We start from the raw sequence: 26171 nt of genomic DNA, 5'->3' as shown, positions 1-26171 counted from the left end.
CGAAAGCTTTCTTGGAGGGACATGCACAGGACTTCCACTACCACTTCCTCCATAGTCCTTCTGTTCGTCTCCATTTTTGAATTAGTTATTTTCTTTTCCTCTTTCTTTTTTCTCTTAGTCAGAAAATATATTTACAACATCTTTATTAATGATACCATTATTGGAAATACATGACAATAGGTGCAACTTGACTCCTGAAAAACAAGATATAAATTCAACCAACAAAACATATACACTTAATAAAAAGAAACCAAACCCTAACACTTCCAAAGTTGTCACATTGGAAAAGAATCTTCAGGTATGAATTTATAAATTTCTTTCAGTGACTTTTGTTGTTGTGTATTCAGTTATCACTTTGGACCTACTGATCACAAATCATATACTTTTTCTTTTAAATTCAAAATTGACTATAACAGTAACTAGACATTGACCATTGTTTTGTCACTCAAACTAGATTTGGGTTTCTGAGAGACTCACTCATCAGGGCACATATAAAGTAAACACCTGGAATTATAGCTGGGGACTCTCCTGGTGATTTCTTAAGCATGATTTCATTCTTAAACTAAAAATACCTAAATCTACTTCTGGCACCTCTTCTATAATAAATAATTGTAGCCTGAATTGCAGCTTTTAAAGGGTAAGTGGTTGGAAGCAGTTTCAACTTGATTTTGTTGGTATAATGGTTTCCAGTGAACTTTCTGGCTCATAGTTGTAAAACAAAACGGTTTTTTTCAGATACTGTGCAGCCATTATGTCGCTGCAAATGAAAGCTGGAAAATTTTTTACTATATCTTAAGAATTCAACCTAGAGAATTTGAGAGGTCACTGAGGAAAAAGTTCTCTTCTTTACGCCTCAATGACTGCAGAACTAGCATTCCTGACATTCAAGCATTCCTTGAAAACATCTGTGGCAGTCAGATGTGTGGGATCTCCTGTCTTTATTGAGCTGCTGCTCTTCACAGAGCCGTGTAGCACATTCTCTGAATCCATTTAAAGTAATGTGATTTACCAGTGTTTAACACAGAACTTTTCAGGAAAATTTATTACATAGGAGGTCATACCTATAGAGTAGTAACCTTGATAATAGAGAAAAACAAATGAAACAAATGTAAACTTGACTTTGTGTTATTTTTCCTAATTTGCAATACATAAAGCATTCTAGGTTCATTTTTTGACATTGTATCCTCTTTAAATCTTTTGCAAAACTTTGAAGCAGTAAAGACTGATATTTCTGTGCTCAGACTGATTTTGTAAAGCAACTATATACTCTAATTTAAAAATAAACCAGAGTTGATTTGAGGGGCAGTTGTGGAAATAGAACTTTTAAACTGCCTTCACAGGCCTACATATGGCTAAAACATTGACTTAACAATTGATCATAAACATTTTAGTATATGATTTTGAAACATCGTTATTTAAAAAGAATCACAATGCCATTGCCAAAAACATTTTATAGTAATTACTTATCAAATATCCAAGCAATTAATTGATTTTTTTAAAGTCTTAATTTTGTGAAGTAGAATGGATAGTTTTCTTAGAAGCTTTCACATCACTATTAATATTTCCTTCCTAGTCAACTTGTGAATGGGAAACAGTGGTTTATGGGAAGACCGAAGACCAACTTATCATGACTGAACAAGCAAGAAGATATTTGAGTACTTACACGACTACAGGCAGCACTTCAAGAGCTCTCATACTGTGATTGTTACTAAGACTGATGGAATGCCCCCACTCCCTTACTGGATTCTATACTAAGTTAGGCTGCAATGAAATACATTTTTTTGTTGATTGTTTTTAAAGTTTTAAAACAGCCCTAAAACGGTTTGCATCCTTTTTCATATTGGGCAAGCAGAAAGCTAGGCACTTACGTAAGGGGTAGGCAATTTCATAGTTTATTTTTTTAAGACATGAGATTTTTAAAAATTGTTTTTAAAGAACAAGATGGGGAAATCATATTAGAATGTTCAAGGATATTCTGAAAGTAAATTCTCACATCTTTTCTTCAGAAGATATATGTTGCTACTCTCCTGATGCTGGAGTTTTGTTATAGATAGGTCTTATGAGTATGTGTGATTTCTGAAATTAGTCTCTATACAGAAAGCACACATGGCCTTATGAAGTACTTTTGCCTATCTGCTGATTTACTTAGGCTACCATTTACAGAGAAACACAATGGGAAGGCATTTAAAAGAATGAAAGTTGCACTACTAATTTTTGGTATTTTTCAAAAAATAGTAAAATTAACTACAGTGTTAAACGTATTTATTTGAGCATAGTCCTCAAAACAAAAGGCATTGCAAAAATGTTTTTTCCTTATTGGTAAAGAGTCAGTATTTTCTCCATAAATCTCAGAAGAGCTGAGAGTTTTGTTGAATGTATTGTACAGTATGTAGGAGCAGGAAAACTTTGTAAATTGGAAAGAAGTCTGTTTTTATAATTTATTTTCATTTTTAAAGCTTAAATGTAGATATTTATACCTATACAGGGTGTCTAGAAGCCAATGTTGTTTCCTGTCATTACAGATAACATAGTAAAGAACAATTTTGACTTTTAAGTATGAAACAGTAGTAAGTTATAGCTGCAAAGAATTCAGTATATATACTGTATGTCACATCTACCTAAATATTGCACTATGTCCTTTAAATCATGTTGGTTATAAAGTAGTTCTAAAAATGTACTAAATAATAATTTAATATTTTCTTTTTAAATTATATGGGGGGTCATATAAATTAATCTGGTGATTTGTATATTTGTTTGAAATTTTTGCATTTTGTTTTAAAAAATAATATGGTACTTTGGTCCCTAAAAACAGTCTGCACTTAGAAGTTTATTATATTTACTCAATGTTTAAGAAGTAGAGAACATTATCTTTTATTTATAAAAATATTTGTCCTTTTATAAATGTTTTGTGTTTCTCTACAGGTTACAACAGTTGCTTCAGTTGCCTGTTTTAGGTGTTTGCACTTATTTTATTTCTTCTTGAAAGAATGTCTTTATTTGCTTTTGTGTAGAGATTGTATGTAATTTTTTGAAACATATAATGGTATGCTGTCAACTTAAACACTGACAGGTAAATAGAATTGTACACTGTAGTTCTAATTATTTGTAATTGACACACTCTCTCCCTCTCCACTCCTGAAGTATGCTGCTATAGAAAATAGCAGAATCGGCTTGCTGCTATGAGAGAAGGAAAGAGCGACCACCACTTGCACTGTGTGAAAACATAAAAAGTATGATGATGGCAAGTTCTCAAGTTAACTTAATGGAATCAACCATTACCAGGCAAATTCTTGCAAATACCAAAATGCTCTGCCTTTAAACAAAAACAGCTTAAGATTCTCTGTTGATGGAAATACGAAGTATTTTAATGCCTAGCTTTTAAACAGTAGACCTAAAAGGATTTTAAGCTATTTAACTCTACTTGCTCATTTTTGCATATTATATGTAGTGAGAAGTGAAGGAAATGTGTGGTACTAAGATTATGCCTTGTTGATAACAAATAGATGAACCAATTTGAATCTTCCTAGCATGTTTGTTAAGTATGTTGATTGCTTCCTAATTAGTGAACTTCTCACAGAAATTTCACTTTGTAAAACCAATGATTGTAGCAAAATCATACTGGATCATTTCAATTTCAGTTACCTTGAACTAATAGCACATAATGGTTCCCTTTTATCTTTTCTTTTTTTTAATGTAGCCCTTGGCTGGTTTGGATGTACATAGTCTCCAATTACCAAAGTATAATATCTTGGAAGAGCTATATTTTTTTAAAGCATAGTTTTCTTCAGCATTAAATTATCCCACAAGTAATATATTGCAGATAAGCTTGGGATTTTGGACATAGTACATATTTCAGTTGGTATTGGTTGAATCCTCCAGTTAACTGCTTTGTTGCTTTTTGCAAGAAGATTTTTTAATCTTAAACATGTCAGGCATCTTAAATCACCTTTTATACTGTTGTGTTCAATTTGAATTTCTTTCAGTATGTTAAAAATGCCAGACATAACATGTAGCAGCCATACTTGCATGGAAACTGACTACACATATAATACTGCATTTTGTTGTAAGATTTTCACATTAATACAGCCATTACCCTGACTAAATTGAGTTTTTTGATGTATGGGAAAAAACTTTCCACTGTAAGAGAATCTTGCATACAATGTTGACTGTTAACATCCAAAATAAAGCATCTGTGTACAAGCTGACATGGCATTGCTTGTTTGACTCAGGTTTTGTATTTTGTGTTGACTGACCCTTGAAGGACTTAACCCAGTATTCAGTTCCTAGACCATTTTTCTCCTTTGGAACTCTCCTTCCAGGTGATTTCATCCTTTAACACAACTTGACCTCTTTATTCAAGAAATGAAAATACATTTCCATTTCTTGAGCCTCATTTAGAGCCATATTTTCAACTGCCTTTAGAGATTTCCATATGACTCTTCTGTCAACACCTTAAATGTAGGATGTTCTCTTTTTCTTCAGCTTGAACCTGCCCCTCCTTTGTTCTCTTAGTGGTGTTACTTTCCTTTTGATCACTCACTGAGAAACCTCGTGCCTCTCCCTAACCTTCCACGTTGAAATCTGTTTTAAAATCTTAGCCCACCGAAAGGCTCAGCTCTAATTCCATTCCTTCATCTCTGACTTAGATTATTGCACTTATCACTCTGCTCTCCATTCTCCAGAAGTATCAAGAAATTGTTCTGTGACATCAGGGTGTCACCTAGGCATGGCCAACCGGTCACCCAAACAGGTTTGTGCAGTATTATATCGCCTTGGTCAATGTCACCATCCAGATATTACCGTTAGCCTTCTAGACTTAGAAATCTGATGGATTAACCCATCAGGTTAAGAGACTAAAATGAGTTTACCCCTCCTAGAATGTATCAAGTGAGTGAGACTGTCACATGAACTCAGAACACTTAATTTACAGTGTGAAATGTAAGTCCTAAGAGGAAAGACAACTGCTTACATGTGAGTGTAAAGCTGCTGCTACTGCTAAGTTGCTTCAGTCATGTCCAACTCTGTGCCACCCTATGGACAGCAGCCCACCAGGCTCCTCTGTCCACGGGATTCTCTAGGCGAGAATACTGGAGTGGGTTGCCATTTCCTTCTCCGGTGAGGGTAAAGAAACATGAAAACACACGGAGATTTGATCACCTCTCCTGTTCACAGACCTTCCACAGTTGTCTGTTAACAAGAATTCACTTCCTAATCTGGACCTGGCGACCTGGATCTTTCAGGAACAATGAATGCATGCTTCTGCCTTCGTGCCTCCCCTCATTGCTGCTTCTCTTTGTCTCCCTACCTGTTAGAATCCTATGCAGCCTTCAGGGCACAGGTATGTGTCATTTCCTGATTATCCTGGTGCCTCCATAAAACTTTCCCACTAGACTTTATATTTTGAAAAGTAGGAATTGCTCTTTATAACTCCTGCATTTAGTGTGGTGCTTAGAAAGTCTCAGGAAGTGTTAAATTGAAAGGATGTTAAAAAATAGTCATGACTCTTAGGAAATATTAACTGCATTTGTTTTACACAGTGGGTTGTGAATAGCTTGGGTTTCTTAGTTTTGCTTTATAGTCAGCTATTATTTTCTTAAAAATCTTTTGAGCTCCATGTGATTTCCTGCCTGAGTTATCTAGTTATAGAGCAGTAGGCTTGCCAGCCAATCAGACTTATAATTGTAATATGAAACAGATGGAAGGTTTTGAAGAGGTACTTCCCACTCTGTGACTCTGTGAGAAGTGAAAAGTTATTTTTAATTAAGTAGTGGAGGATAAAACAGACCAAGTGCAGTTCCATAAGAGCATGGAAGGGGAGCATTACTTCCCCTTCCCTGGCTGTTTTTTATTTTAAACAAGGTCAAGAAGATGTTAAAAATATTGGTAGAAAACCAAGATAAAGTATAGCAGGAAAAAAAAATTATTCATGGCTGACATGTTGGGAAGAGAGTGTTTTTGAAACCTTTAATATCTTGGCATCAGTACATTGAGTTTGAGCAAGCTCCATGTTAAAAGCAGTGTACTCTCCTGTCCTTAGTTTTGAAGGCCTCAGATCTGGTGTGGTTATTCAAGTTCCAAGTACAGAATGTGCTAACTTTGAGTAGGTTTTTCTGGCCAGCACAGGGAAGGAAGGAGGGAGATCGACTACTCTGGTTTTACTACTGTAATTTTGCCAACCATAGCTCAAAAGTTTGGATAACATTCTGACATAATTTCCCAGGACTCAATACAGTTAGCACTTATTTGTTCAACTGGCAACCAGTACTTACCTGCTTTCTTACAGTACCTGGCACTAGGTGAACTATGGTAAATAGGACATGACCCTTCCCTTGAGGAAGCTGATGTTTTAGAAGGGGAGATGAGTAAGTATGTAACAGAAATGGCATCTCTACTCCCTTTGGCCAAAAGAGATAAATCAAGTAGCCAAGTTTTGTTTGAGAATAAGGGAATGGTGGGTCATTGCCCAGATAGTGTGGATTTCCCCTTTAAACTGTGGAGAATTGTGCCCAGGTGCCTTCCACCTCAGGAAGTTCACAGGCTAAAAGTTTGAGTACAAATAACAGTTGCAACCATGTGCCAGTAACATACATGACCTCATTTAATCCTACCAACAACTATTAGGTAAACATTTTATCATCCACTTCTGTGAATTTGGAAGCAGGCTTGGATTAAGATTAAGTTTGTACCAAACTCAGTACAACGCTAAGCTGAGATTCATTCAGACATCTGAGATTTGGGTTGATTCTTTAAAATTAAGCACAGGGTACAAAATACATATATATGTATTTCTATGTCTAGACAAAACTAGTGTATAGTAGGATTAGGAGGTTGTTGAAGGGAGCCTGGGAGGGGGGAGCCTGGGAGGGGAGCACCTGGAGTACTGCAATGCTCCATTTCTTGCTCTGGGTGCTGGGGGTTTTTTGTGTGTGGCGGGGGATTGGGGGTGTGGGGAGGAAGAGGAAGGACCACACCTCATGGCTTGTAGACTCTTAGTTCCCCAACCAGGGATTGAACCTAGGTCTTGGCATGGAAAGTGTGGAGTCCTAACCACTGGACCGCCAGGGAATTCTCTGGGTGCTGATTTGATGGATGGATTCAAGCTCTACTATTATATGTGCACTTTTCTGTGTTTATATACATTGTACTTCAATAACACATTAAAAAAAACCTAAACCTAGTTTGGATAGTGGAGGAAAATACAAATGTAATGAATTACTCCTTGCCTGTTCCTATGATTACTTGTAAGCATCTACAACGCTAGTCATGTTATGGGTGTCTCACTGTTATTCTCCAGCATATGTTGGGCCCATTTCTTCTGGTAAATTTTTGTTAAATTTCTGCGTGGAATAAGTGAACTGTATGGACTACTTCTTTGGTCTGTATATACCAAATATACCAAAAGTTTACATGTAAGAGCTTTCTCTACTCCCCTGAATGAATACTCTTGTTATAATCCCCCATAAAAGTCCACAGTTGAACCTAGCCTCCACCTTAAAGTTCAAGCTTTTACTCCCACCCCACTGAAATTTCCATATTCACCGAATTACAGCTCTAATGTGGTCCACTAGTTAACTCTGTCAATTGCATCTCTTGATAGCAGAATGTGTTGTTACCTTGTTTATTTAGCACTGATGTTCTATAAGCAAGCATTCACTTAATTCACCCATCTAATTGACCCACATCCTTCCTTCCAAATTCCCCACACAGGCCTTCTCCAGGTTATTTAACACTTTTACTTGATTAACAATGCGTGCAAATGATGTCAGCTAAGAGGGCTTCCACTACGTGTTAAAAAGTTCAAGAAGATATTTTATCTAACCCAATATGTCCAAAATATTATCACTTTAACACATGATTAATATACATTATTTGTGAGGTATTTTGCATTTTTTTCCAATTCTAAGTCTCTGAAATCCAATGTGCATTTTACACACAACTAAGCCCCAGCCACGCTTCAAGGGCTCAGTAGTCATATGTGGTCAGTGGCTACCACACTGAGCAGTGCAGTTCTCAATCACTAGGAATTTACAGAAAAAAATGTTTTGTAATTCAGAAGAAACACTACCTATATTAGGCCACAGCAGGACAACTTCAGAAGGAGAGAAACACCTTCCATGGGAGGCTGTGACAAAGGAAACTGATCTGTTTTCCTCAGGAGAAAGTTATGTTTGAAGTGAGACCTGACAGATGGAAAGTGTGTGTGCGTGCGTGCTATGTCACTTCAGCCGTGTCCAACTCTTGGCTGGAGTGAGCTGCCATGCCTGCCTCCAGGGAATCTTCCGGACCCAGGGATTGAACCCGCGTCTCTTATGTCTCCTGCATTGGCAGGTGGGTTCTTTACCACTAGCACCACCTGGGAAGCTTGGCATATGGATAGGCACGAGGCAGGTAAAGAAGAGCGAGGACCTACGGGTTAAAGACCCACCAAGGGAGCTAGTGTCCACATGCAGACTCCAAGGCCAGAGGGGCTGAAGGTGAGATGGGGGGAGGAAAAGGACTGTGCAGAGAAGGCTCCTGAGAAAGAGGGAAGAGCAGGGAGAACAAGAATTCCCTGGGAAGCGGACCATGGTGGAGGTTGGCAGGCAGGCCATGAACTAAGGGGCGGTCTTGTCCCCAATGCCTGAAGGAGGCGGGGAAGAAGGCAGGGTTGGGCAGAGGGAGATGCAGGCCTTGCCATCTCCATGGGGACCTCTGAGGCCCCTCTGGAGAGAAACCCAGGTCTTCTCGGGCCTGTCACCAGAAATGGGCTCCCCAGGAAGGGGGCCTGCCTTGGGCCAGCATTCACCTCAGCAGAGGACATTCTTTGACTTCAGTTTCTTTACAGAACAAGAGTCGAGGTCTTCTGCTGAAAGAGAAAAGGAGGAATGGTTGGAGTGGGAGGTACCATGAGATATCTTAGGAGAATAAAGGATTTCTGAAACGATCCTTGAGAAGACTGGGGAAGAGATTTGATCAGGGGCACCCAGCCGAACTGCCGGGCAGCTTCGAGGACTTGTTTTAGGTTGGCAGGTGTGAGTTCAGGCCCTTGGGCTAGGTGGGTCATGATCTTTTGTGTTCACCCAGCCCCGCCCACCCCCTGGGCTGGGTGCAGGGCCACAGGCAGGGCTCTGCACCAAGACATGTGAGTCTGCCCTGCCCAGCACGGGGGCAGGGTGAGCGGGTGCAGCAGCAGAGGAAGACCACAGCAGGTCCATCTGACAAATGGGTGCGGCGGAAGGACCGAGGGGCAAGGGAATGTGGAATGCTATCAAGAAAGGTGGCTCATGAACTCGGTAGGACGACATCCGCTGGAAGTCACTTTGCCTCTTCTGAGTCCCCACTGCCCCTCCCTGGCGGTTGTCATTATTTCTGTTTTTTGTCGTAGCTTTTTATGTACGCTTTAATTCCTGTCCTATATTTGCAGCTCTCTGAAGAGTTCCAGCTCCCACCCAGCCCTCAGCAAATATCTTCTAAGTGTTCTAGAGCAGCGGTCCCCAACCTTTTGGGGACCGGTTTTATGGAAGACAATTTTTCCACAGACTGGGGAGGGGGAGGATGGTTTCGGGATGATTCAAGTGCATTACATTTCTGGTGCACTTTATTTCTATTATTATTACATCAGCTCCACCTCTGATCATCAGGCATTGGATCCCCGAGGTTGGGGACTCCCTGCTCTAGTGTTGTCTTCTGGTTTTATTTTGCTTTACCTATGCTGACTTCATTATAGGTTAGCCAAGTGTTTGTTAGGGGGTGAGGTGGGGAGCCTGGATCCACACAGCAGGTTCCTCATTCATTCATTCACTCGACAGATGCTAAACCATAACCATGAACTAGTAGGGACGGGTTGGACCTGGTTCCAATCTTTCGGGATTTAATGTTTAGTGGGGAGAGAGACATGCTAAGCAAATAACCACCTAAAGAGTATATGACCACAAACTATGATGAACATTCTGAGGGAAAGGAATGCAGTGTTTTATGAATGTCTCTAATGAAGGGATCTGACTAGATGGGTGGTCAGGCAGAGAAGATTTCCCCAGGGAAATGAGGTTTGAGCAGAATCTCTCCTGAGAGAAATAGGGAGATAAAATATAAGAATATGAACAGAATGAGGCTCAAATTATTTATTGGCTGGCATTTGCTATCCAGGCTCTATGTTGAACACACCTCCAGTCTGCACTCCCCCTCAGCAGGCAGGCTCTGGCAGCTTCTATTACATCCACTGAAACGCTGCATTCTAAGATCAGAGTCCACAACTACAGGATGTTTAGGGTGCAAGCCTGAACCTGACCTCGGCATCTTTCAAGATTTCAGGAGGGCAGCTGGTTGGGGAGTGTTGGAAGAAGGAATGCCACCTCCCAGGAAAGCCCTTTGACTTTCCTCGTTCTCAGTTATCAACTCTAGCTGCTTCTGGCAGAACTTTCCTTCCCAACAAGTACAGTTGGTCACTATATATTGAATCTAGAAAAATCAAGCCCAACATATACTATAAGGGCCTTATCAGTTATTTTAATTGTCAACATACTGTGTTTACTATTATCATCAAGTCTCATAGAACTCTAGAGTTTATTGAAATAGTGTTTTTTTTTTTTTTTCAAATGAAAGACCAAAAAAGTTACTGGGTAAATTCTTTTGTTAAAAACAATGTAAAAAATTAACAACAACAACAACAAATACCCAATGTAATAATAAGTGAAGGGTCTCATTGGATTATGTTTATGGATTTTTTTTTTTTTAGACAATTTTAACTTCTAGGTTGGTTGGTTTTTATCACCCACCTGGCTCTTGCCCATAATCTTGTCATTCCTGCTCAAGGAATATTGAAACCACACCCCAGAGAGTGAATGGAAGCTGGTGGCTACCAGGATTTCTTATGTCCTGCAGAACTACAGATAGGAAAATGGCTTATTAAAACTCCTCTGCTTGTAAACTGCCTTCCCTGCATAATCTCATTTTCGTTCTATTTTCTTTCTTTTTTTCCTCTCTTTAATTTTATGCCTTCCTAGCTTCACACAGCCCAGTTGTTTTACAGGCATATGGAGTTAGCTCTTGTACAGTGCCAACTGGCTAAGGCTGGTTGGGACCACTGACCCTAAAACTGGGCCTGTGTAGGTACCTGATGAATGGCCTTTTGACATCAAAGCATTGGGAAACTCCATCCTAAGATCCTGCCTTCATTTTTGGATGTGAAGAAGTATGTAACCCAAATATACCTGTGCCTTTTCCCTGCCTCCAATCACTTCTCCCCACACCTGAGACCTCCCTGCTTATCTCATAAATATCCCAGCTCCCTGACTTCAGAGAGGTGAGGCTGAGACTTGTTCTCCCAGCTCTTCATTTAGCTGCTTTGTAATCAATTCTTTCTTGGCAGGGAAGCTTGGCATCTCAGTCTTTGGTTTGCTGTGCATTGGCCAATGGACCTACTTTGGTAACAATATCAGCTCATTCAAGTCACTGTGCTAACTATTTTGGATCATAGAAGTTTGAAAGATCTTAGATCTCTCTCTGTAAAATGGGAATTAATACACTATACTCTGCATATTAATTTCTTATTGCTGCTGTAACAAATACCACACATTTAGTCACTTAAAACAATGCAGATTTATTATCTTACAGTCTTGAAGTCAGAAATTTGAAGTCAGTGTCAATGGGCTAAAGTCAAGGTGCCAGAAAGCCTACATTGCTTCTGGAGGCTCTAGGAGGAAATCTAGTCCCTTGCATTTTCTAGCTCCAAGAGGCTGCCTGCATTCCTTGTTGCACAGCCCCTTCTTCCATCTTCAAAACCAGCACTGATTGGTAGAATCGTCCTCTTGCTACATCCCTCAGACATTCCTCTATCTGGACAAGATCTCCCTCTGTCTCCTTTGTGATTACATTGGGTCCATCTGGATAATCCAGGTTGATCTCCCCAAGTCAAGACCCTTCATTTGATGACATTTGCCAAGTCTGTTTCACCATGTAAGGTAACATGTTTATAGGTTCTGGGGATTTGCACGTCAATGTATTGGGGGGGGGCGGTCATTATTCAGCCTCTCATATTAGGCTGCTATAACAGTGTGAACTGTTGCATTTGTAGCAAATATATAGCCATGGACAATTTTTTAATAATGGAGTAAATATATATAAATCACACAATGCTCAGAATTATAGTCAATGAAAAGAAGCTATTCAGATAGTCCCTTATAAGATGAATTTTATCTTTAAAATTTTTGTTTGGACTTTATCTTAAATGCTCTTTTTTCTATTATGATATTTTAGTTTTTTTCTTAACTTTTTTTTTTTTACAAGGTTGGGCATACTCTCCTTATTAGGAATCACTATTCATCAAGTTACACTGATGTAACCGGAAAGAAAAATCAGGTCAGCCTAACGTTTGAAGAATATGAAAGCCAAAATTCAAGATGTGGGGAAGAAACCTGGGTTGAAGCTTTTGGAAAATTTAATTTAAAATCTGAGGTCAATTTTCTCTCTAACAGAAGGCGCCGTTAACAGACATTTTCTTTCTGTATTTAAGGACATTTGCTTATAAGTATTCAATTATCTCCAAATATTTTTAAAATATACTCTTTTTTTTCATTATGAAAGAGAAAACTGTAGTCTTAGAAAAATCCTGGGAAGTGATAGTTATGCCTCACCACCCACTCTTTAAAATCAGTGAATTGGTTTCTTGTCTCCTCTCTCCAGCACTGAGGTGGTATCTCTCCCATCCTCCCTCCCCATTAGCCTGATCTGCTTTGAAGATGGGGCTAAGCCTCCTAGTTAAGATCATCTGTTCATCTTTCCAGCCCAGCGTGTGGTCCTCTGGCTCCATTCTTTCTTCCTTTGTTATATAAGGCAGGGTAACTGGAGAAGTTCTTCAGGCTGGAGAAGCTGTAACTGCAGAAGCTTTTTTTTTTTCTTTCACTAAAGGCAGAACTAAAACCGAGGTGAGTCTTTCAAAATGAGACACTTAGCATCTCTTGCCTGGTGGGGTGCCCAGGTTGTGCTTTATTTCACAGATGCCTAATTAACCCGTTTATCAAAGCCAGAGGATATCAGGTAAAATGCAGCCGCATGAAACCGATCCTTGGAGGGATCTATGTTGTAAAGTGTGGAATCAGTCGCTAAGGGACTACTTTTGTGGTCACCTTCAGACTTTAGCATCTTGCAAGAGTTGGCCCCAGAAGGGGTTACTTTTCTTGATGAGGCTACAGGAATTGGAAATAGTTCACTGAAACCTTTGTGGCTTAATTACAAGATATAAAGGACTGTGGCGAAGTCCCAGTGGTATGAAGGAAAGCACTTCTGTGTTGTCCAAACTGTATTTCCCTGAAGTGATTTATAAAAGCTGAATCGCTAAGGGTGGCGGGTTCCTCTGATGAGTACCGGCCACCAGAGAGGCCAGCCTTGGCAATGTGCACTGCCAATGGGGCGTGAAGCAGACACATCTCCAGGCTTTTGTTCCCTAAGCAGACCAGCTTGGGCAGGAAATTCATCTGAGACTGCTCTGAATTAGAAACTACAAACTTATGAATGGTCCGTCTGCTCACAGGCCAGAGCCGTTGAATCTCTTGAGTCCTTTAACATTTTTCTAATTGCATCAATGCATCAAAAAAAAAAAAAAAGATTTTTTTATTTGGCCACTGATTTTAGAAGAAATAATTAAGGAGGATGAGCCAGATAAATGGTGGCTTTACCTAGTTCCTCCTTTAACTCTAAATTGCTGGAGGAGTTTTTATATAAAAGCTCACAAAATCTATTAGTCTGAAAATCCATTACAAGTGGCATGAGAAAGGCAGGCAGTGATTGTTTAAAAATGACAGTAATCTAACTGGAAGAAAACTGGTCTCTCTGAGGAGCCGGCACAGTGCATGGTGTTGCATACCTCGCCTCCATCTCCCAATCACTGGCATTAGAGGAATAAGAATCAGGGTGTGCAATCCCCACAGGTTCCAGCCCTGATTTCTGAACTATTTCATTTGGTCCTCACAGCAACCTTCATGGGTAGCTATTCTGATTCCATTTTGCAGATGAGCAAACTGAGGATCAGAGAAGTCTGATCTGCCCCAGATCACACAGACAGAGGCAGACTTACTATAAAGTAAATGAAGCTTGAACTTCAGGGCCCCCACTTGCAAGGGCCCTGGGAGGGTGGTAGTCACATTGTTGGGGGGTCAGGACCCCAGTGGGGTGGGGTGGAAACATTGTAATCAGAGAGCATCTCTGCATAAATGTTTCTGCTAAATTGTCTAAAGAGATCTCAGAAGGCAAGACTGAAATCTCCGGAAATGTGTTGTGATTTCCTTCTTCACTCTAAAGAAATATTCAATATTGCTCTCAGTTTTGTGTTCTTAAGAGAAGCCCCCAAGCTTTGGGCCCCCTAAGACCTACATCTGCCTTTGAAGATAGGCAATGAGAGGTAGAACTATGTTTTGAACTGCTGATTCCAAAGCCTGTTCTATTTTCAGAGCATGTAGAAACAGAAAAGTATAAACAGAACATCAAGTTAAAAAAAAAAAAAAAGCTGGACATGAGAACTGTAATTGTAATAATGTAAAGCTTTTGCTCTTATCCAAGCCCCCATCTTTGGGCTTGGAAAGCCTGTGCTCTGGGATCACAGCTCATCTTCCTCCACATCACATTGGTGTCAGCTCCCTCCCAGGACCCAGGAAAGGCAACACGCCAGCAGGTGGTTGATAAACGTCACTTAGCTCGTGTAAAGTAGTAATTTATACTTTCATATTGGTTTACTGTTCACTTTCTAAAGGAGAAAGTGAATGATGTCACCAGGGAGACACACATAAATGAATGATAACATCTATACTTCCTGCAGTGGCTGAGTCCTGTAGATCTCGTGGGAACTTATTTGTGTGGTTTTGAGTCTTCTAATCAGTTTCTTTTGCTGTAACTCTTCACGATGTAGTGATAAAGGTTTGCTGATGGAGAAAGAGTGGCAAAGGGAATTATTTCCCTAGGCCATCATACAAATGAAGGAGATGGGGACGTACAGGCAAACACACAATGGTACAACTGATCTTCTGTAAAATGTCCATCGATGTCACACACCTCAAGCAGCTGCTATACATCCTAGAAATAACTCATCTCCCCTTGCCACACCTACCATGCTGCCTGCATTGGTGCTCACCTAAGCTTGGCTTTCTTTCTCCATGTGGGGGGCGGGCTGTCCTAGGAGCTGAATAGCCACACTAGTTGTCTGTGCTTGCAGATCCCCCTTCTCTGCCCATCATCTCTGGCTGCTGGATCACTGACTCCCTTGTTAACCTGATCGTTCTCATCATCCTACAACAATGTTGAAATATTTCCATGTCTGAGAAAACACGGCCCTCCACATCTCCCATTTCTTTGCAGAACTCCAATCCCTCGCTCTCCCTCTTATCTGACAAATTTTCACCTTGCCCCATATGCTGTCCTAATCTTACTCTCCTGACCTCTTAGGGACACGTGACAGAGCCTGAACCAGTTCTTTTTCTTGGCCTCTGGGATCCTTCTGGTTTTTCTCCCTTCTTACTGGCTGCTCCTTCTCAGATTCCTTTCCTGTCTCCTCCTTTGTCCAATTTCTAAATACTGGAGTTCCCAGGCCTCAGCCTGGGACCCCCTTCTCTTCTGTATATTTCCCCTCATCTAGTTCATGGCTTTAAATAATATTATAAGTAAATGAGAAAGTTGTCTCCAGCATTCATTAAAAAAAATTTTTTTACTATACAATTATAGAAAATGTGTGAAAATCAGAAAATATGATAAAAAATAGGAAGATAAAATCAGCCATAAACTCAGTATCCAGAGATAATGAGTTAACATCTTGGTATACACACTTTTTCTATGTACATGTATATAAATGTATGTATAAATGTATATATATTTTATATAGCAAAGTAGAATCACATTATATATTACTTGGAAACCTGCTATTTATATTTAAGAATGTTTTTGTGGATAGCCTTTGATGCCAAAAGACACAGGTCTCCAGCATTGTCTTCAGTAGCTACACAGTTGTGTGTTGTTTTTTTTTTTAATAGTGTGGCTATTTCCATGATCGAGGTAATCTGGAGTAGTTTTCAGTTCTCTGCTGTTGTGCAGAAAGGTGGTGCTGCGGCTCCTTAGCAGCCGGGCCCGGGTCCTTCCTTGTGAATTGCAGTCCAGGCCGCTGGAAACTGCTGAGTCAGGGGCGCGCGCACGTGCGAATCCTGAGTGCCGGCGCCTGGTGGGTCGCAGAGTTCGGACACCCGCTGACATCACCTGCTGGACTGCGGGCCGCGGGGCGCCGGGGGACCAGACCCTCGCGCGGGGCGGGCCCAGGGGACCGGACGGCCGGTGGCGGCTGCAGAAAGGCCTGGGCGGGGCGGCCGGAGGCCTTTGTGCGCACCAGACACCAGATGGGACGCGAGGAGGGACGTGCGAGCAGGTCAGATGGCAGGCTTTCCACAGACCTGCTGCCGCCGCTGCTGCTTCTGCATCGGGGACAGACATTTTGGCGGGAAGAGAAAATTCTTTTAAAAAAAAGAACAAAAGTTTTCCCTGTGATGAGCCCTATGGACAAATGTCTTTTTGACTCCGTGTCTGCTTGGGGGGCGGGGTTGCCGCTCAGAACCCGGCTCTTTGCTTCTGAGATAAAAGCCTTGTGCGCTGTCAGATGTGGACCCACAAATTGGGGTGGGGGGTGGGGAGTTTCCATCTGGCCTTTCAGGGAGCGGAGCGATGGTTGCACTTGGGTGAGCACGGCTGGCCGTTGTTAGCAGGACTCAATGCACAGGATGTCAAACAAGGGGTGAGTTTGTGCGGGATCCAAGGGGTGTGCATCGGCGGAGAAAAATGATGGTGGTGAGGGAGGGACACGGGACCCCCAAGGCGGATCCCCCGATTTACATCTTAGCCCAGTGTTCATGAGACGATGGGGCAGGGTGTGTGTGTGTATGAGACCGGCGGGTGGTGGGAGATGGAATGGAGCCATCTTCCTCCATCTATAGCCACAGCCCCAGGGCCTCCACCACCTGGGTGCCCCTTTCTAACTAGAATAAATGTGACTTACTCAGGCCTGAGTCTTGAGTACTGCTTAGGTGAAGTGGCAAAGGTCCCGTTGTTTGGGTCTGAACCGAGCACTGAGATCTAGCACACCACTCTTCTGAGTCAGTAGGCAAGTGGGGAGGGACGCTGCTGAAGACCCCTCTCTGTCTTCTGAACATCTGCTCCACGGCCTCACCCTCTTCAGGTCTAAGTGTCCCTGCAGAGGCCCCTGTTATGCCCGCAGTGGTGTCCAGCACTCCCACACACCTACCACTTAAGCAGAGAGCTGTGTCAGCAGTCCAGAAGTGCTGGGAAAGGCCTGGGGGGAGGATGAGAGGACAGGCAGACCAGGTCGGGGCCGGACAGGTCCCTACTGGGGAGGGGATGGGGTGGGGGGCGGCGGGGCAGGAGGAGGGGGCCAAGAGAGGACGAGCATGGGGGCTCCCAGAACCCCTTCCCACGCTTTGCCCAGGGCGAGCCCACCTTCCCACCTAACCCTGCATTTCTCAGAAATAATCCTTATCCACTCTGAGCACTTCATGGCGAGGGACTGCACCCCGCCCCCACATACAGTGATTCTCCACAAGGACGCAGATGATGGAGAATCCCTCCTCACCTCCTCCGGGAAGCCACCAAGCGTGTCTCACTGAGTTCCCACCGTGGAAGTGACTTCACACCAACTTCTGTGTACTTTGGCCTCGGCCAAGCAGAGTCAGTTCCGTTTTCTTAGTTTAAAATTGTCTTCTAGACAGTTTAAAAATTCCATTACATTTCTGTTTTTCTGAGTGAAAACAGGCTCTCAGAACACTCCCTGGACTGGGGGTTCGGCTGCGGGGTCGAGATGTCCAAGCCGGGTGCCCTGGGGGGGCCTCCTGCTTCTGCCGTCAGAGGCGCCGCCACCCCTGCGCCTCGTGGGAGGCCCCTCCTGTGGTCCAGAACGAGGCTGGGGCTGGCCGTTCCTGCACACAAAACAGCCTTGTGGACATGGTTCACAGACAAGCCCTTGCTTCCAACAAGGATGTGAGGGATCCCTGGAGTAGGAAGTGACAACCCACTGCCGTATTCTTGCCTGGAAAATCCCATGGACAGAGGAGCCTGGCATGCTGCAGTCCGTGGAGTCGCAGAGAGTCTGACACGACTGAGTGACTAAGCGCTCTAGCTCTTACACTTGATATATATTTTAAAAGTCTCTCCTCTGGCTTGGCCAAGAGCAGTAGGACAAGTCATTCAGCCTTCCCACTAAGTAAGGGGATTGGCAAGATGGAGTCTCCAGTTCCATCCAGTCCCCAAGTTTTGTGATGCTGTTAGGAGAAAGAAGAAACAGCTGGCTTAGAGGAACCAGGTTTACAGAAGAAAAAAAAAAACCTGAGCATTTCTTCTTAGAACAACAAGCACCCAGAAACAAGTACAGGTGAAAGCAGATTGCTGTCAAATGGGGCTTCTTATCTGATCAGCTTCTCCTTTCTGATGGTAAACATGTCCAATGATAATCATCCTAACCTCAGACTTTGATAAATAGGTGGTTTTAACACTTGTCATCAGAGCACACCCATGCTCCATGCCGGTCTTCCTGGGCACTGGGGCTGGTGCCACTTCCCAAGCCACAGATAGGGCCTCCCGGGGGCTGGAGTCTCATCCAGCCCCAGGTAACTTTGAGATGCTGAGCATCTGTTAACTGTGTGGTTGGCAGGAAGGTGAGGGTGGTTCTGCTGTGGGGAGATGGAAAGACAGAAAAGAAGAGGATGATAACTCTGTCTTCAGCTGGGAATTTGGGAAGCAATAGGAGTGTCTCATAAATTCTTCCTCCCTCCCTCCCCAGAAAAGAATCCCTAGTATATAAAACATCCAAAGCACAGTTAGGGTCATGTCATTGCTCTTCTCAAAAATTCTTGTTTGGCTCCTTACTGCCCACATTTGGGCATTTGGGGCTATTTATGACTAACTCCAGGGGCTTCCCAGGTGGCTCAGTGGTAAAGAATCCACCCTCCAGTGCAGGAGACATAGGAGACATGTGTTCAGTCCCTGGATTGAGAAGATGTCCTGGAGCAGGAAATGGCAACCCACTCCAGTATTCTTGCCTGGAAAATTCCATGGACAGTGGAGCCTGGCAGGGTGCGGTCTATAGGGTTGCAAAGAGTGGGACAAAACAGTGAGCACTGCTTAGCAAGCAGCACGACTAACTCCAAGCCTTCTTCCCAGCGTTCTCTCTGACACTCATCCTCAGAGACTCTCTATCTTCCCACTGCCTTACTTTTTCGGGACTAGATACTCTTTCTCAAAAGCTCCAATCCCAGGGGTTTCCCTGGTGGTCCAGTGGTGAAGCCTTCACCTTCCAATGCAGGGGGTGCAGATTAGAGTCCTGGTCAGGGAGCTAGGACCCCATATGCCTCACCTCTAAACATAAAAGTAAAAGCAATATTGTAACAATTCATTAAAAATGAATTCATTAAAAAATGAATTTGTCCACATAAAAAAAATCATCAGAATCTTAAAAAAAAAAAAAGAAAAAAAAAGCTCTAACCCCAGATCTGCCTCTTGAAATTATCATCATTCAAGGCCCAACTGGTTTGGCTTCCTCCTTCTTGAAGCCTTCCCGGGTTTCCTAAGCCAGACATTCTCCACCCCGCCCCCCACCACTCGTATTTATCTGAGCAGTCATACAAACATATCTTCAGTTTGTGTCTCTCTTTTGGTACAACTTGTTTTCTATCTATTCTTCTAATTATTTCTACATCTTTGACCACACCGGGGTAGACCTTAGCTCTTGCTATTTAGCTCATGCTATGCCCTTACTAGGTGCTGAAAAGATGTTTCTTGGACCACATATAAGATGAAACTGGCAAAAGAAAGTCCATGTATTGGTGTGGATGTAGCAGTGCAGCAGGACAGCTGCCAGGCCAGGTGAAGCAAAGATCTAAGAGCAAATGGCCTCAGACCACCTCAAAGCACACAGGCTCTATTTTCCAGAACAGAATCTGCTGGCAGCTTGCCAGCCCTGTCTGCCTTCCAGAGGGGACCGATTTCTGGCCCCTTCCCCCCAAACCTTTTCCTTTCTTCTTTGAGTCCCAGGCACCTGCATCCGTCTCATATAGAATAAAGGAAGAATTGGAAATAAAAGACACGCTTAAAGAAAAGAAGTACTAATTTTGAAAGATTATGTTGTGGTTAGGTTAATCTTACAATCCCAGGAGTTTAGTTTTCATGACTGTCTGCTATCATTTGCTTAAAAAAAAAAAAAAAAAAGACAACCATCATATTGAAAACAAGCTTTAGGACCTTGTGGGCACTAAGCCATTGCCTTCTACACTTAGACGAGCAAACACCCCCTCAGAGGATTCACTAAAACGCAGAACCTGAAATTGCCTGGCTCCAGTGGTTAGAGCTTCCTGCTGCCATTTCACCGGGCACGGGTTCTAACCCCGGTCAGGGACTTAGATCCCGCAATCATGTGGCGGGGTCGAAAAAGAAAGTTGCAGAAGGTCTGGGCAGAGTTTATCATCTTTACAATTCTAACAAGCTCCCGGGTGACGCCTGTGCTCTGGTTCTGTGGACTACACCTTGAGAAGCAAGGATTTATACATGATTTTCAAATTATATGCAGTAACTAAGTTTTTCAAATCACCTTTTCCACTTTGAGCCCTTATAATATCTTCTTGATGCTGTTCTTTTAAAAAAATTATATTTTGTATTGCAGTATGGTTGTTATTTTCAGGTGTACAACAAAGTGATTTATATATATTTATGTGTGTGTGTGTATATATATATGTCTCCATTCTTTTTCAGATTCTTTTCCCAGATATGTTGTTACAGAATATTGAGTAGAGTTCCCTGTGCTATACAGTAGGTCCTTGCTGATTATCTATTTTATATATAGGAATATATATTTGTTAATCCCAAACTCCTAATTTATCCCTCCCTACCCACGTTTCAGGTAGGCAGGAGGAGAAGGGGATGACAGAGGATGAGATGGCTGGATGGCATTACCGACCCGATGGACATGGGTTTGGGTAGACTCCGGGAGTTGGTGATGGACAGGGAGGTCTGGCGTGCTGTGTTTCATGGGGTCGCAAAGAGTCAGACACGACTGAGTGACTGAACTGAACTGAACCCACATTTCCCCTTTGGTAACCACAAATTTGTTTTTGAAGTCTGTGAGTCTGTTTCTGTTTTGTAAATAAGTTCATTTGTATCATTTTTTAAAAGATTCCACATATAAATGACATCATATATTTGTCTTTCTGTATCTGACTTTCTTCACTTAGTAAGATAATCTCTAGGTCCATCCATGTTGCTGCAAATGGCATTATTTCATTCTTTTTTAAATGATTTCTTTTTAAAAATGATTTTATTATTGTTATTTTATTTATTTTTATTTTTTGACCATGCCACGTGGCATGTGGGATCTTGGCTCCCCGACCAGGGATCAAACCCACACTCTGTGTGTTGGAAGTGTGAAGTCTTAACCATTGGGCCACCAGGGAAGTCCTAACTCTTTTTCATGGCTAACTAATACTCCATTATATAGATATTATATATAGATATAGATATATATATATTATATCTATATATAGATATAGATATATAGTGGAATATATAGATATATGTATATGTGTATCTTCATCCATTCATCTGTCAATGGACATCTAAGTTGGACATCCATTCATCTCATGATGGACATCTAAGTTGCTTCTATGTATTGGCTATTGTACATTTTTTGTTGCTGTTCTTAAAGCCCATTTAGCAGATATCATTTTATAATAGCTATGTATACATTAGGAGCCATCGCCATGAAGGTAGAAGCCATCTCTTCCTGTTATCTCCATATTTTATAACTTTCCTAAAGGAAATGGAAACCCACTCCAGTGTTCTTGCCTGGTGAGTCCCATGAACAGAGGAGTCTGGCAGGCTTCAGTCTATGAGGGCACAAGGGCTGGACACAACTTAGCGACTAAACTCCCACTACTGCTAGCAGCACATAGTAAGTCCACAGTTGTGCCCTTCAGAGAAACTGAGTCCAAGAAAAGAAATCAAGGTATTCTATGGAAACTGATGTCTCTCAGGAGCTGACCGCATTGCTTAGGGAGAGGGACCTTTGTGAACAGACTGAACTAGATGCACTTTCGGATGCCATAGGCTGCCAGTCACACTTTGGAATGTGCTGCTAGGAAGGAGACACCATCTAGCACATGGCAGTCACCATACACTGGGTTTTAGTACTAAGAACCTCTGGGAACTTCTCACTATAATCTGTGTCGTTACTCAAATGCTGATTATAGTATCCAGGCTCATAGCCTTTTTTGCTTATTTTTTCCTCCTTTTTAAAAAAAATATATTTTATTTTTGGCTGTGCGGGGTCTTCCTTGCTGCATGGGTATTTTCTCTAGTGGTGCATGGGCTTCTCACTGTGGTGGCTTTCTCTCGTTGCAGAGCACAGGCTCTGGGGCAGGGGCTTCAGTAGTCATGGGACAGGGGTTTAGGTGGTCCTTGGCATGTGGGATCTTCCTGGATCCAGGATCGAACTTGTGTCTCCTGCACTGACAGGCAGATTCTCTACCACTGAGCTGCCAGGGAAGTCCTCCCTCCTTGTTTCTTTTCGGTCCTTTTTCAACATCTCGGCACTATTCATCATGTCATATGCAGAGCCGTTAGTGAGAGCGTTCTGTAACAGAGATCTCTCCAGAGCCCTCACCTTCCTCATCTCTTGCTTCCCCACTGCCAACCAGAATCAAGATACCTGCTGAGCCCTTATCTGCCCACCCTGTGCCCTTTCTCCAGCTTTATCTTTGCTCCTTTCCCACCATACTCTCCACTCCCTCCAGTTGGACTCTTTTCCAATCCCCAAGCACATTCTTAGGCTCCGTGTGTTTGCTTGTGCTGTTCATTTTGCCTAAAATGCCATCTCTCCACCTGGCAACCTCTCCCTCTCCTCGTTCCTATCCAATCGCCCAATCCCACCTTCCCCTGGGGTCCTCCTCAAACTCCGGAAAGAGCGAGTCAGTCTTCCGGGGGCCCAGCCTCTTTGCTGCTCCTCCGTTTCTTCGTTTATCCCATTGCGTTGTCCTTGGAGCCCTGCTCTGGCCACCTGCCTTCTCCTTGGCATCTCCAGCCCCCTGTGGGTCCTGAGTTCAAGCTCCTTGAAGAAATGCAGTCACCGGGACAGCACTTTAGCTGTTGCTATTGATGATAAAGTACTTCCAAGGTGGCTCAGCGGTAAAGAATCTGCCTACCAATGCAGAAGACTCGGGTTTGATCCCTGGGTCAGAAAGATCCCCTGTAGGAGGAAATGGCTATGCACTCCAGTGTTCTTGCTGAAAAATCTCAAGGACAGAGGAGCCTGGCAGGTTACAGTCCATGGGGTCGCAAAAGAGCCAAACATGACCAGACAACAACAGTTCATGATAATCCCCTTTCCTTTCTCCTGGCCATCCAGCAGGAATTCCCATCAGTCCTGGAACTACTGATATCAACTTCATGACCTCCTGTCTGATTTTCTCTTCACAACTTCTCTACATGGTAGGTGTTAATATCCTTATTTTATTCACAGAAATGCCTAGGATCAGGGAAGCTAAATCTCTGGCCCCAGAGCTTTCTGGTGATTTTGTTTGCAGACTTGGGACCCAGAATTTAGCCATAGGCTAAAAATTAGGGTTCTGGAAGCCCAAGTCCCATAAGTGTGTGCTGAAAGACTATGGCTCCTTAATAAGGCTGTTTGTTGGGTAGGAAGTCTGTCAATGGCATCTGAGTCACTCATTCCTGAAATAAGACTTCAGTGTGGAAAGGAATTCCCCCTCCTTCCTGCCCCTGGTACATTAATATGACTCAGGAGGTGGGCACGGTAAGCAGGGAGCTCATTGACTTGGTAGGTATGAATTTGAGGGTGGGGCAGCATTTTCTAACCACATGTAGCCACATTATTTCCCTTCTCAGGAGAGGTTATTGTGGGTCATGATCACAGAGCCACCATTTCAAAACATTTTCGAGACTTTTTTTTTGCCATTGAATGTAAAGACAGGTGATTTCATGCTTGCTTGTTTCACTCTTTAAACCTATTGCATCTGTGGGTAATTGATCAATCTAGGATTGATGCAACACAAACTTAATATCTATGTGACCTTGGACAAGCTCTCTGAGCTGCCACTTCCTCATTTAGAAAATGAGGTTCCTGGGGGGATAGCTGAGAGCATGCATTTGTGAAAACAGGTGCTGAGCCTAAAATTGTTGTTCAGTCAGGTCTGACTCTTTGTGACCCCATGGGCTGTAGCTGGACAGGCTCCTCTGTCTTTGGGATTCTCCAGGCAAGAAAACTGGAGTGGGTTACCATGCCCTCCTTGAACTTGAGTTTCCTGGGTTGGTAGGCATACTCTTTACCACTGAGCTACCTGGGAAGCCCCGAGCCTATAGGGCATGTTTAGTTGCTTAGTCTATAGTAGCCGCTCACAAATGTTTGCTGGACCTAGGGTCTCAGGTCACTTAGTTTTCCCCAACACTTCTTTCTCATTGAAATCTGCTCAGGTACTGAAGTGCTTCAGAAGTTCTAGAAACAGATTATGTATACATTACAAGCAGTCAGTGATACATCTGAATATTTAAATAAGATTGCCCTTTGGAATTCTGTTTCTTCTCCAAAAAAAATGTGGACCACAGAGAAATAAAGGTAAAAATAAAAGTGACTGAAACTCACTCAGTGAGGCTTTTTAGACCATTCTCATCAGAGTCCCCTGTTTGTTTTTGTTTTAACGCCCCTTTCTAACCTAGGATAATCTCTGGCTGAGGGGCATGAAATTTTGGGTGAGTATCAAGAAAGGAGATGTAACTTTTGAGAGGGACAAACTCATCAGGTGATTCTTACAAGCATTGACTTCAGGGTGACTCAGCTGCTTTTCTTAATTCAGAAAACTTACTAACGAAGGTGCTATGGAGAAGCAGTCTCCCTGCTTTGATCCCGCGCCCTGCATTGGAAGCCCAGAGTCTTAACCACTGGGCCACCAGGCAAGTCCCTACACACAAACCTTTTAAGCCTGAAGGTGGTGAACTGCCGTGTGTTTTGGAAGGAAGACAATGGAGATGGTAGAATTACAGCACCACAGTTTTAAATCACAGGCTATGACTAGAAGCAAGCAAGAAGATTCATTCTGATAATTCTGATATTGCGATCTGGCATTGATTTAGAAAATCCAGATATTCTGATAGTCTCTACAGGGAATACAAAATGAATGAATTGGCTGTGTTTGGGCGGAATATATTTAATCCAAGGAGATCGGTTTGTATAGGATAGGACAGGCACTGTGGGAGCCGCGGTAGACAGGTGGCACTGACGCCTACTTGTGCCTACTTCCATTTCCTCCCCTTGGAGCCACAGGTGTGCCGGGATCCCATTAAGTAGGGAAGGGCACATGGCATTTTGATACTGTTGTTTTGATACAAGTATATTTGATACAGGCTTTAAAATGAAGCCTAGAAAACACCTTAAATATCTCTTATTTTTTAGTTGTTTTATTACCAAATAAAGCAAGAGAAAGAGGGACTTCCCTGGTGGTCCAGTGGATTTCCTTGCTCTCAATAGGGAGACCCTGGGTTCGATTCCTAGTCGGGGAACTAGATTCCCACATGCAGCAACAAAAGATCCAGCGTGCCACAGGTGAGACTCAGTGCAGCCAAATAAATACATTTTTTAAACAATAATAAGGAATAAATAAAGACCAAGAGCTTCATCCTCGCCAGTCTATTCAGTCCCAGAACCTCATCTCCATGCTAATCTTCAGAATTTCTCTGACATAGGGGTTGGGGTTAAGCTGGGGACCACGGGTGTATCAGGTTATCAGAGCAGGCAGTAGGTGACAGAAAGTCAATAGTGATGACACAGTGGTTATGTGCCCTCAGGAAGGGTATTGTCATCCAGAGTGTTGTCTCTATTCTGAGAATCTAGGAGTTCTTTGTCTCCAGGCCTCTAACTGGCTCTTTGAGGTGCAACACCCATATTTATGACTTTCAATTGATAATATATTGGCAAATACCTCTGCTTTGTGAAGTGTCTTGATTATGTCAACCTAATTATTCTTTAAACATTAGAGGTGGAGGAGGGAAAGGAAGATTTTGGGGACACAATATAGCCCTTTCCCCTTAGGAACAGGCTCTCCAGAAAATGTTCATTTATATTTTTAATAACTTTCTCAACACACATTTATATAGGTTTG

The 26171-nt window shown here is 42.5% G+C and overlaps 2 protein-coding genes across 7 annotated transcripts in view; one reads left to right on the top strand and one right to left on the bottom strand.

The window, feature by feature from the left end:
- MYBL1 (MYB proto-oncogene like 1) overlaps positions 1-4212 on the top strand; it is a 36827-nt gene extending 32615 nt beyond the window's left edge. For 2 of the 5 annotated variants that reach the window (XM_043483965.1, XM_043483966.1), the window contains 2 exons: positions 119-298; positions 1574-4212. In XM_043483965.1, the coding sequence (XP_043339900.1) occupies positions 119-298; positions 1574-1702 (309 nt within the window). In that variant the 3' untranslated portion in view covers positions 1703-4212. The remainder of the gene's footprint in view (positions 1-118; positions 299-1573) is intronic. The other 3 variants (XM_043483967.1, XM_043483968.1, XR_006272358.1) reach the window with 2 other exon arrangements.
- Positions 4213-15734: 11522 nt separating this feature from the next.
- LOC122451310 lies at positions 15735-18325 on the bottom strand. Of its 2 annotated transcripts, XM_043484047.1 has the most exons (3): positions 17594-18325; positions 17003-17296; positions 15735-16424 (listed from the first exon to the last, which is right to left on the bottom strand). In XM_043484047.1, exons 2-3 carry the CDS (start codon positions 17154-17156, stop codon positions 15952-15954), a joined length of 627 nt encoding a protein of 208 aa, XP_043339982.1. In that variant the 5' UTR covers positions 17157-17296; positions 17594-18325; the 3' UTR covers positions 15735-15951. The 2 variants fall into 2 exon arrangements, with proteins under 2 accessions (XP_043339982.1, XP_043339981.1); XM_043484046.1 differs by having other exon boundaries at positions 17003-18325.
- Between the last annotated feature and the right edge of the window lie 7846 nt (positions 18326-26171).

Source organism: Cervus canadensis, chromosome 12 (assembly GCF_019320065.1).
Source record: "Cervus canadensis isolate Bull #8, Minnesota chromosome 12, ASM1932006v1, whole genome shotgun sequence".
Classification (NCBI taxonomy): domain Eukaryota; kingdom Metazoa; phylum Chordata; class Mammalia; order Artiodactyla; family Cervidae; genus Cervus; species Cervus canadensis.
This window is presented reverse-complemented; position numbering and strand designations above follow the sequence as displayed.

Excerpts from the sequence above, each read along its gene's own strand:
- LOC122451310 (XM_043484046.1), bottom strand. The coding sequence starts at position 17,156 with ATGTTCAGAAGACAGAGAGGGGTCTTCAGCAGCGTCCCTCCCCACTTG. Across the intron at positions 16,425-17,002 it reads TACTCAAGACTCAGGCCTGA|AAGCAGCAGCGGCGGCAGCA; the intron begins GTAAGTCACATT and ends TCCCCGATGCAG.